General features: G+C 45.3%; 1 protein-coding gene across 1 annotated transcript in view; it reads right to left on the bottom strand.

The window, feature by feature from the left end:
* LOC134339384 (afadin- and alpha-actinin-binding protein B-like) overlaps positions 1-9,933 on the bottom strand; it is a 33,255-nt gene extending 23,322 nt beyond the window's left edge. Inside the window, exons 1-4 of the mRNA XM_063035840.1 lie at positions 9,803-9,933; positions 7,938-8,107; positions 6,238-6,453; positions 3,589-3,699 (exon numbers count right to left, since the gene is read on the bottom strand). Of these exons, the coding sequence (XP_062891910.1) occupies positions 3,589-3,699; positions 6,238-6,453; positions 7,938-8,107; positions 9,803-9,881 (576 nt within the window). The 5' untranslated portion in view covers positions 9,882-9,933. The remainder of the gene's footprint in view (positions 1-3,588; positions 3,700-6,237; positions 6,454-7,937; positions 8,108-9,802) is intronic.
* Positions 9,934-12,398: the final 2,465 nt, after the last annotated feature.

Below are 12,398 nucleotides of genomic sequence, written 5' to 3'. Positions count from 1 at the left end.
TGGGCCAAGACTCTTCAGAACTGGAAAGGAAGGGAGACAATATGCACCCCAGTTTGTATCAATGGCACTGAGGTGGAGATAAGACCACAAGATATAGGAGCACAGGTAGGCCATTCGGCCCATCCAGTCTGCTCCGCCATTCAATCATGGGCTGATCCAATTCTTCCTGTCATCCCCATTCCCCTGCCTTCTCCCCATACCCTTTGATGCCCTGGCTGATCAAGTACCTATCTATCTCTGCCTTAAATGACTTGGCCTCCACAGCCGCTCGTGGCAACAAATTGCACAGTTTTACCACCCGCTGACTAAAGAGATGGTTGACAGCTGCAATTCATTAAAATAAGAACAGGAATAGGCCATTCAGCCCATCAGGTCTGCTCTAGCATTCCTTCATGGTGAGTTACTATCCCTCTCAACCCCATTCTCCTGCCCATAACCTTTAACACGCTTAGTAATTAAGAACCCATCAACCTCTGCCTTAAATACACCCAATGACATGGTCTCCATGGCCATTTGTGACAATGAATTGCACAGATATTCCCCAATTCCCTGAATCTCCCAGAAACCGGCCCACCTCCATCTGCGTTGACCCTGCTGCCGGAGATTCCACCACCCACGGACGCGGGTGTTCACAGGGAGGAGGTTCTCAGAGTGGGTTCCCCACATTCCGGAGCAGGGTTGAAGAACGGTTGGATCTTAGATCCCCAGGGTCAGGTTCAAGAAGGCTCTGACATCTTTGGTGTAAACATCACCTACATCTTGTCCTGGTTCAGTCACGCAGATGCCGTGACCAAGAAAGCAGAGCTTCCCACTAATCCCTCAGCAGGCTAGGGAAATCCAGCATGTCTTTGACCCTCACCAACTTTTAAACAGATACACACAGAAAGCACTTGGTACAGAAACTATTCTGTCCAAGACCACAAGAAACTGCAGAGGGGGTGAATGCGCCATGGTCTATTACAAAAACTAGCCTCTCAACCATTGACTCTGTCTACATTTCCGATTGCCTGGGGAAAGTAGTGAATATAATCACTCTTATGAGCAGAAGATACAAAGTTCAAAAACATGGTATCACCAGGCCTGAGGACAGTTTCTATTCCACTGTAACAAGACTCTTAGTCCATCTCATAATGACCCTTTCACCTCATTGTCTGTACAACATGTCCTCTGTAACTAATATTGTATTCCAGATGGTTTCTAGTATTTCCTTTCACACTGTCTCAGTGTACTTGTGTTGGAGATGATCCGTCTGGACAGACTGGAAGAGAAATCTGTTCACTCTATCTTGGCACATTTAACACTAACAGACCAAGAACGAACAAGTCTGGCAGCACTAGAGGCGAGGAATCAGGTTTCCTGGCCAAAGGTCCTTTTATCAGGATTGACAAGGGGCCTTCAATCTGAAACACTCACTGCTTTCTCCTTCCGCAGATCCTGCCCAGCTTAGAGTGTCACAGGATTTTCTGTTTCTCCCCTTTTAACAGTGTTTAAATTTTCACATATTGGCCGATTGCCTGGACAAGTCCAATTGATGAGTGGTGTCCTGGCTGAATACATCACCATAATCTGTAGACCCTCATCAACAATATGGTTCCTCTGTTTGCCAGAAGGAACGACAGTCAGTGGATTCAGATGAATGAAGGGCAAGGACAGGGGAAGCAGACAAACCAATTCTCATCATTCCCCAATCCAGCCCCTCATTTTGTCCTGATTCTTGGATAATCTAATCACAGCAATTGAATGTGGACACAAGGAGCTTCAGGGAATGACCTGCCAAACCTGAGACCATTCTCAGATGTGTAGCTACGTATTATGTGAAGTGCCAGACCTACCAAAGAAGCAATCTGTGATCTTGTTAAGACTCAGTGTCTGGGTTGCCTCATTTAACTGATTTGGACCAGTCAGCGTTGAAAGACACAAATATACATAAAATAACATTGGTTGTAACCCTCCACTAGAACCAGCAAGGTGACCCAGGTAGGTCAGGTGACCTTGAGCCAACAGGATGGAGATCCACCTGTTCACCAATCAGGAGCTCCGAATATGCAAGGGCAATAACTCTCCAGCAGTCAAAGACCAGCCATTGTGGATGAGGAGGACCCCATGGACACATGGAGATCGGGACCACGAGGAACACCAGGCCAGAGTAGCCTTCTTACCCAGGTAATACCTTTTCTCTTCATAGACTGTTCATGGAGGGTCAGGGATTCCAGTGGGGTGCACACAGTTTGTAAACCCACGCGCTTTTTAGTTGAGACAGTAAAAGTTACTTGGGGGTAAATACAGATTCGCTCTGTGCCTCTCTGATCATTACTACAAGGGGTGATTCTTGTAACATGCCCCCCTACCCCCAACAATCTACAGCTCGGTTCTGCTAACAGATCAGGGATCTGGCTGCCATTATTGTGTCGTGATTGCTACAAGGGAGAAAGTGCTCGACACAAATCACACAGCAACTGCACACCCTCACCCCAGACATTCTTAAAGAATCCAGCATCTTCTGTTCTTTACTCCCTCCCAACAAATTCCCAGAAATCCCGAGAGCAGTACGATTAGTTGCATCGCTTTCTAGCAGGAAGACTCCAGTGCACAAGTGCCTCCTCTCACCTGGCATCTTTCCCCTTCCTTCTCAGTCACGAAGGGTCTCGGCCTGAAACACTGACTGTTTATTCTTTTCCATAGATGCTGCCTGACCTGTTGAGTTCCTCCAGCGTTGTGTGTGTTGCTCTGGAAAAAGCTGCAGAGGGCTGTAGGCTCAAGCAGCCTCCTCACCATCGAGGACATCCTCAAGAAAGTGGCATCCATCATTAAGGACCGTCAGCAGCCGGACACGCCCTCTGCTCATCGCTACCATCAACGAGAAGGTAGGACAATCACTCGAGCTGAACGTTCCATGGAATTCCATGCCTCTGGATCCTGTCCCCAATCTGTCAAGGACCATGTGGTGACCGCCCGTGCATCAGCCTCCCCATGTTAAAGACACTCTCCACTAATGGAATCCACCCTAACATCAGGTTCCCCAGTCAAAGATCCTTCAGGACTGACAGAGTTTCAGTCTGAAACATTCACAGTTTCTCCTTCCACAGATACTTCCCCAGGGTTTCAGCATTTTCTGTTTTTCCTTCCAACCGTCTTTAAATTCTCCAAAAAAAAAGTCAACCCCTGAGGACAGTGGTGCCCAACATGTGGTCCATAGACCCTCCGTTATCGGCAAAACTCCATGGCATAAAAAAGTTTGGGAAGCCCTGGCTTCAGAGAACAGACTCTACCCGAGTGATCGCACCACCACCATCACGGAGGAGTGCAGGAACCTGGAGACACAGTCAACACTTCTTCACCTCCACCATGAGATGTCTGAACAGACCATGAACACTACCTCATTCGTTGCTCTCTTCTTGTAAAAATTATTTTTTAGATTTCTTATTGTAACTTAGTTTTATTATGTAATGCAGCACTGCTGCTGGAAAAGAACTGATTTCGTGACAGGTGTCAGTGACAATACACGCGATTGTAAAAACATTAGCTCCACAGTGGTGAAAGCAGAATGGTGAGCAATCCGAACAGATCCCTAGCAACAGAGGTTCTTACCTCTTCCTTACTGCACTTCAGCAGGTTGTTAAGATTATGGACATTCCTCTGGGCTTGTTGTTCTTTTGCCTGTACGGCAGCAAGCTCCCTCTCAAGTGTTTCTATCTGCTCCTGTTGGGAGGGTGGAGAGAGGACGTTAATGGAAACAACTTTCAAGGGCACTAATTGGTCCATTGATCCCCCTTCAAACTACAGTACTGTACTGCAGGGACCTGCATATAGCGAGGGTGCCCAAGGCCTTTACACAGTAATTTTATGTATTGCACTGTACTGCTACCAGACAAAAAAAAATCAAATTCCATGACCTATGTGAGTGACGATAAACCTGATATGGGTCTCTATTGTGGACTGGGAGTGGGAAGGGGTCAGGGAGAGGGGAATCATGGTTGGGAAAAGGGGAAGGGAGCGGGAAGTACTAGAGACATTCTGTAATGATCAATAATTCAATTGTTTCTAATGAAATGACATTGCCTGGTGTCTCAGGGCTGGGTGTGTCTGCACCAACACCACCTGGCACTCCTCCTCTGCCCCCTGTCCCACACTCCACCCTCACCATTACCAACATACTTTGTTCCCACCAGATTTACAAACTCACTCTCCGCTCTACACTGACAAATATAGTACGGTGGAAAAGTCCTTTGATATACATCTCTCGAGTAAAACATGACCTGATTTCCAAAAGACAAAGTTAAAGATAACACATTTCTTTAATATTTTAAGCAAGAAAACTTTTTAAAAATTTCCATCTTTTACAGTTTCAAAATAAGAAAAAGGGAAAAGGGCCCAAAGCAAAAGTTTGGGCACCCTGCATGGTCAGTAACACCCTCTTTGGCAAGTATCACAGCTTGTAAATGCTTTTTTGTAGCCAGCTAAGAGTCTTTCAATTCTTGTTTGGGGGATTTTCACCCATTCTTCCTTGCAAAAGGCTTCTAGTTCTGTGAGATTCTTGGGCCATCTTGCATGCACTGCTCTTTTGAGGTCTATCCACAGATTCTCAATGATGTTTAGGTCAGGGGACTGTGAGGGCCATGGCAAAACCTTCAGCTTGCGCCCCTTGAGGTAGTCCATTGTGGATTTTGAGGTGTGTTTAGGTTCATTATCCTGTTGTAGAAACCATCCTCTTTTCATCTTTGGCTTTTTTAGAGTGTGATTTTTGCTTCCAGAATTTGCAGGTATTTAATTGAATTTATTCTTCCCTCTACCAGTGAAATGTTCCCCGTGCCACTGGCTGCAACACAAGCCCAAAGCATGATCGATCCACCCCCGTGCTTAACAGTTGGAGAGGGGTTCTTTTCATGAAATTCTGCACCCTTTTTTCTCCAAACATACCTTTGCTCATTGCGGCCAAGAAGTTCTATTCAAAAGGTTCAAAGGAACATCTAAACAAGCCTGATGCATTCTGGAAACAAGTCTTGTGGACTGATGAAGTTAAAATAGAACTTTCTGACTTTCACCCACCTTCCCCATCCAATGGTCTCACCAATCATATCAGCTCGCTGGGAGGGGCAGGCAGGATATTTACTCACCAGTTTCTGGGTTCGGCAACAGGTTGATAAGGAGGCAGAGAGGCTTCCATGACTTGCTTGCCTCGAGTTCAAGAGTCAGGAAGTAACATTACAACTGTATAAAACTCTGGTTAGGCCACATCTGGAGTACTACATTCACTTCTGGTCACCCACTGCAGGAAAGACGTGCCGGCTTTGGAGGGGGTGCAGAAGAGGTTTACCAGGATGCCTCCTGGTTTAAAGAGCTGTGCTGCCAGGAGCAGCTGGACAAACTTGGGCTGTTTTCCCTGCAGCGGCCTCGGCCCAGGGGAACCGCAATAGAAGTTTATATAGTTATGTGAGGCATAGGTAGGGTAGACAGCCGGGATCTCTTTCCCCGGAGATGAAATGTCTGATGGCAGAGGGTAGGCTTTAAGGGGAGAAGGGACAAGATGAAATGAGATATATGGGGCATGTTATATTCTACAATAAATAGAATGGTGGCGCCTGGAATGGTGGCACAGCCAAGTATAGAAAAGTGCTCCAGAGAAACAGGTCACTCAGCTCACCCAGTCCATGCCAAAACCACTTCAGCTGCCCACTTCCATCAGCCTGCACCGACCTCCATATCCCCACCATCCATGTACCTACCCAAACTTCTCAAACATTGAAATCGAGCGCGCATGCACCACTTGCGCTGGCAGCTCGTTCCACACTCCCACGACCCTCTGAGTGCGGAAGTCTCCCCTCATGTTCCCACTGAACTTTTCACCTTTCACCCTTAACCCGCGACCTCTAGTTGTAGTCTCACCCACCCTCAGTGGAAAAAGACTGTCTATAGGCCTCAATTTTGTATACCTCTGTCAAATCTCCCTACTATCGTCCATGTCCTAAGGAATAAAGTCCTAACCTATTCAATCTTTCCTCAGGTCCTCCAGAGGCAGCAGCATCCTTGTAAAGTACAGTCAAGGCATTTTGAAAGGTACACGTATGTGCGGAGAATGGAGGGATATGGACCGTGTCTAGGGAGAAGGGAACAGTTTAACTGGGTGTTTCATTTGTTCAGCACATCCGAGGCTGAAGGGTTGTTCCTGTGCTCCACCCCAAGCTCGGAATTTTCTAGAGCCATTGCCCCAGCAAGGCCCTGTTCCATTTGCAAACTCACTTGTAGGTTGAGTTGGCTTTTTCTCAAGCAGTCCTGATCACTGAAGGACTTAAGCCGAACCGATTCCAGTTCATCAATTCTGGCCACATCCCGCCAATGGAGCTGCAGCAGGTAGTGCGTACAGTTTATCAGGGCGACGAGGCTGAAGTCTGGAGCAGGACTCTCCTCAAAACTATCGTCAGTGTTCAACGATGGCAGTCCCAAGTTGCTCAGCTCCTGAAATATTCAAAGGGACAATTAATTCCATTCAATCGACAAGGTTCCCAAGAATTTGAATTCTTAAGCAATTCGAATGTGCAAAACCGCGAGGAGATGCAGGGAGAAGTGAGCTCAGCCCACTGCATTGCAGGCTCATTCATCCCTCCCCAGCACCGGCACTGCCCTCATGAAGGCAACACCCATCATAAAGATCCCCACCATATGGGCCATGGCATCTTCTCACAGCTACCATCATGCAGATCTTTGAAGTTCCATACCACCAGGTTCAAGATAAGTGACTTCCCTTCAACCACCTGGTCTTTAAAACACCCTGCACAACACAACACCTCAGTATGGTAACCCTATGACCATTTGCACTTCAATAGACGTGGTTTTGTTTTTGGCTCTATTTGGATTTTTCCTGTAAAAATTATGTATAATTTATGATTAATTGATGTTTGTCTTATGGCTTGGCAAGGAAGCTGCTGTACCTGATGACTACAAGAAACTGCAGAGTTGTGGACCCAGCTCGGTACATCACAGTGACCAGCCTCCCTTCTATGAACTGTCTAAACTTCTCACTCTCTCAGTAAAGCAGACAGCATAATCAAAGACCCTACCCACCCCAGGCTTTCTCTTCTCCCCCACCCCTCCCACTGGGCAGAAGATACAAAAGCCTGGAAGGACGTACCACCAGGCTCAAAGGCACCGTCCATCTCTGCTACAAGACTACTGATTAATTGTCCAGTATGACAAGATGGATCATGACCTCACATTCTATCTTGTTATGACCTTGTACCAAATCACATGACCATACACTTCCCAACACTGTATTCCATCTGCTATTTCTTTGCCCGTTTGCCTAATCTGTCTAAGTTCTTCTGTAGCCCCTCTACTTCATCAGAACTACCTGCCCCTCCACCTATCTACATATCGTCTGCAAACTTTGCAACAAAGCCATCAATTCCATCATCCAAATCATTGACATATAACGTAAAACAAATCGGACCCAACATAAACCCCGGTGGAATATCACTAGCCACTGGCAGCCAGCCAAAAAAAAAGGCTCCCTTTATTCCCACTCTTTGCCTCCTGCCAATCAGCCACTGCTTTATCCATGCTAGAATCTTTCCTGTAATACCTTGGGCTTGTACCTTGTTAAGTAGCCTCTTGTCAAAGGTCTTCTGAAAATCAAATACACAACATTAACCAATTCTCCTTTGTCTATCCTGCTTGTTATTTCTTCAGAGAATACCTACAGAACTCCAACAATAGAACCCATTTTAAAAAAAAGACCACCAGCCACTCAATGTGCAGGGAAAGAAAAACATGGAAACAATAAAAAACAAGCGACTGAAGTTGACCGACTCAGCTGGACAGGCAGCATCAACTGAGGGACATAAACAGTTAACGTTTGGTGTTGAGACCCTCTAACAGGATACAGCTCATGTCAGAAATCACATCACCTCCATCAGTACAAACACAGATGCATTGCAGCTTACCTTGCTGAGGTACGAGAGGCAGTCCTCTATGTTGTCAGCACAACAGAAAGCACTTTGGCCATAAATCCTCTGGAGCGACATCACCGGGGAATAACACACAGTGATGGTGCTGCCGGCGGAGAATGGTGAAGCAGACTGAGGAACACGCCCGAACACAGAACTCTTTGCATCTGCAGGCAGGTAAAATTAAAAGGAGAGGTCACTGGCAACATTTTTGTTTGGTCCTTTTAACCCCTGTGTCACAGTGGTGGAGCTGCAGCCTGCTGGTTGTTTGCGTGTAGTTTTCCAGTGATACTATTGCGAATGTCCACAACAAAATGAACCTCAGGGTTGTATATTGTGACATGGACACACTTCGATAATAAATTTACTCTGAACTTTGTCTCAGCTTCAGTGACCGAATTTCAATCCTGATGCCTATTTGTGTCTGTGCGGAATCTGTACGTTCTCCCTGTAATCATGTGAATTTCTTCCCTCATCCCATAGACACATGGGTTGGAAGGTTCTCTCTCTCCAATTCCCGTTACGTCTCTGGCATTAGGCAGCAATGAAGGTCCTTCATCTCTGCAGTGTTCGGGGCTTCCTTCATTCTGTCAGTAACTTCCTCTTGCTTTTCACTACTGTCAGTCACACAAGTCCCAGGTGGAGACTCAGGAATACCGTCACACTCAGATGTAAATGGATTCTTCATTGCTGTTTCCATAACAATTTTGTTTTACCAGTCAGGGTTGTTAGTCCTGAACTGAACCCTCAAACCTGGAGGACTGGTGGACCACTCTTAGGGTCTGGCCCCTCTCTACCCTTTGACCTGTTTGGCGTGGGTGACCCTACCAAGAGCCAAAGCACAAAGCCCTGACTCCAGCCGACACAGCTCTCTGGGTCATTGAGGCACGGAAGCCCCAAGCCCTACGACAAGGTTGTGGTCTTCTTGGAGGGGTAGATTAACCAGCTCTGATAAATTGCCCCTAATCATGTGTGGTCGGAGGTAGAATATGGGCAGAAATGGGTGCTTATTATACACTGTAGGATGTCTGAATTGTGTGATTGGAAATTGGCATGGACTCAATGAGCCAAAGGGGTTGTTCCCCTGTTGTGAGATTCTGAATCTAATCCCAACCCAGAGCAGCAAAATCCCTAGGGCACTGCAGGGTTGAAGATGCCACCATTTGGTGTGATGTCTGGGAGGTGGAAGACAAGATCTCATTACACTACATCAAAGAACAGGAAGGTTCTCAGGTTCCCCACCAACATCAATCTCTCCACCGACTTCACTAAAAACAATAATCTCCTCAAGGATCTATAATTATTCTGTAATATAGAGCAGCTACAATAAATTCCACTCACAATAGGATTCTGCTTCAGCATCATTAATTAAACTCCCAGTCATTTAACCCCCTTCCCCCATTCACAATTCTGGCTCTCCTTTGATTTCTCCTCCCATCACCTCCCTCAGAAAACCCTCCTCCTTTTCCCTCGACATCCTCTTCTATTAGAGTCATTCTCCTTCAGCTCTTGCACCTATAACCTCCCAGCTTCTTACTTCACCCCCAACTTCCCCCTCACCTAGTTTCACCTGCCCATTTATACTCCTCCTCCTCCCCAACTTCTTCTTCCATCATCTGCTTCCATTCCTTCCCAGTCCTGATGGAGGGTCTCACTCTAAAAGGTTGACTGCTTATTCCCCTCTGTAGAAGCTGCCTGACCTCCTAAAACATCTTGTGTGTGTTGTTCTGGGTTCCCAGCATCTGCAGAATTACCTGTGGTAATGTCCTGCTTCAAATCTACAACTGATTGCAAACCCCACAGCTATTTAGAAATACAAGCCATTCTTCTAAAAAACAATAGGAACTGGACAAAAAACACACCTGGGGTAGTTTCAGCTCCAGTAAATGACAAGGTCTTCCAGTGATCCATCTTCCCTGCCGGCAAATCCAACCCGCACATAGACGACAAAGAAAGAAGATTACTTTAGTGGGGTGAACAAACAAAAAGCCAGGGAAGAAACTGAATGAGAGGAAATAAAAACTACTGGTACTTTTGAGGCCTGGGAAGTCACATGACCCATTTTAATGTAGGGTTGGGACTGCTTATTTGAGAAATAAAATGCTAAGAACCCAGAATGTTCTTTAATGGCACCATACACTTCCCCACTAACAACCTTGAAGCTAGGGCATGATTCAACGAGGTAGAATGGTCCCCAGGTTATTAATACCCTCCCCCCCCATTGACATGCTTCAAAGGCAAACACTTCCGTTCACATAACACCATTAAACAAAGAGAAAATCAAGACACTTTGTAGGAGTTTTATAAAAAATAATAAATCAGACTAACAAAGGAGCTATTGGAATGGCTGATGAAAAGCTTAGTAAAAGCGTATATTTTAAGCAGTGACGTCATGTATTGCACTGATCTAGGTGGTTCTATAAAACGATGGAAAATTTAGGGAATTGTAGCGAAGGTTCATTGCAAATAAACATATGTTCAATGGCAGAGCAATTTGGAGGACGAATTAAAGAACCTTTGCAAATTATAAACAGGAAAGAAAAGTATATTAAGAAGACACAAGACCACATTTCAGACGAGCTCTGACATATAACATGGTTTTGCACCTGTTGGCAGGTATACCAGAACTGGGACTCGGTAAAGTAACCGTCACTGACTCACACCACCCAAGCCTCCAGCTCCAGCGAGAACAAGACTGATCTTTACCCCGAACTGTCTCCCAGTCACTGCCCAAGCCCGGCTTAAATTTCCCTCTGGAACAGCCCTAGTAGCCATTGGATCAACCCTTTAGCGGTTCTCCAATCAAACACAAGACCCTGGTGCGCGGGGGACCAATAGTACTGTGATAACAGTACGCATGCGTCTTGTACGGAATGCATTCTGGGTGTCGTAGTTCGAGGTGCTGTTCATGGAGCAGCCAGGTGTGTGCTTGCAATGCCTCTTGCGGTAGGATGTCTAATCTACAAGTGGACTTATGAATACGGGGTTTCAAGTTATTTTAACCCTCGCTCTACCAAAATGCAACACATACAAAGTCCGGGAGAAGGACTGAGATACAAAAAGCTGTAGCTGCTGCAATGTGGAGCATTGAGGAACTCAAGCTTCAAGCCCTAGAGTTCCTCCTGTATCTTTTGCGTTAAATGGATTGAGATTGTTTGAAATCTGACCAAGCAAAACAGAAAATGGCAGGAACGTACAACATCTATGGAGAGAGAAATACAGTCAAACGTGTTTAGGTTCTGAAGGGCCATTAACCCCCCTTTGACATTTGACCCCAGGCCTTTGCTTTGTTTCATTCTCCACAGATGCTGCCTGACCAAACAGGTATTTCCAGAAAATATTTTTCCTTGAGAAGGGTGAACACATTCTCGTTAGAAATTGAATGTTTCCATCATCTGAAGGGATCAGGGATACAAAGGGTTAACATTATGCTAAATCTATATTAAATATAATTTATATAAAATTCTGGGTAGCAAATTATTTGTCTTCAAGTTATAGCTCTGGCACAGTGAACATGAGCAAGGTCTTTATTGATTCACCAGAAATGAAGCTGCGCTGAAAGGGTTAAATTATAAAGGAGAATTGCTCAGACAAGACTTAAATTCTTCTGAATATAGGCTAAGAGTTAATTTATAGATAATAAAGAGAGAACATGCTGTTCTCAGATTTTTAACATCTGGGTTATTTGTATAAATAATTGAGTAAAGTACTTTATAGTGTATAAAAAGAGGAATGATAGTGAGGCTACACCTGCACTGTGTGCAGTTCTGGGCATCCAGCTGTACAAAGAATGTCATTAAATTGGAAAGAGTGCAGAAAAGTTTTGACAAGGATTTGATGTTGTGGTGTCCACCAAGTTTACCAATTAGCTTGCAGACATTTTACCAGCAGTCAAAGTGGCAGCTTCAGTGTGCAGTTGTTGGTGTGCTCGTGTTTATATACCCCCCCCCCATTTGCTTGCCTCAGTCTGGGTGGCTACCCTTTGGGAGGTCCATGGTCCTCCCGTTCGCCCTTTGCTCCTTCTGCCAATCATCATGTCATTCCATTTCACTCCCTGTCACCTGGCCTCACCTATCACTGCTCCCTTCCTATTCTGGTTTTTCCCCTTTGCCTATCCAGTCCTGATGAGGGGTCTTGCACCAAGCATTGACTGTTCATTCCCTTCCTGAGATAATACTGATTTTTTTAAAGAAATGCAATTTAACACTAAATGCATAATCTATGAACGAAAAGGCATCGCATAGTTTATTCTTGTAAATATTTTTATTATGAATAAAGCTTATTTTGGTTAAAAAGGTACTGCCTGACCCTCTGAGTTCCTCTAGCATTTTATGTGTGTTGCTCAAGATTTTCAGAAACTGCAGAATCTTTTGAGTCTTTTCTTGTAGTTCCTTTTATCAGACAAATATACTAGACTCCCTCTACATTAAAGACTGTATAGCTAGGCACAGCTCAAGT

This window comes from Mobula hypostoma, chromosome 29 (genome assembly GCF_963921235.1).
Source record: "Mobula hypostoma chromosome 29, sMobHyp1.1, whole genome shotgun sequence".
Taxonomy (NCBI): Eukaryota; Metazoa; Chordata; class Chondrichthyes; order Myliobatiformes; family Myliobatidae; genus Mobula; species Mobula hypostoma.
The sequence above is the reverse complement of the archived record's forward strand: the minus strand, read 5'-3'. Positions and strand labels throughout refer to the sequence as shown.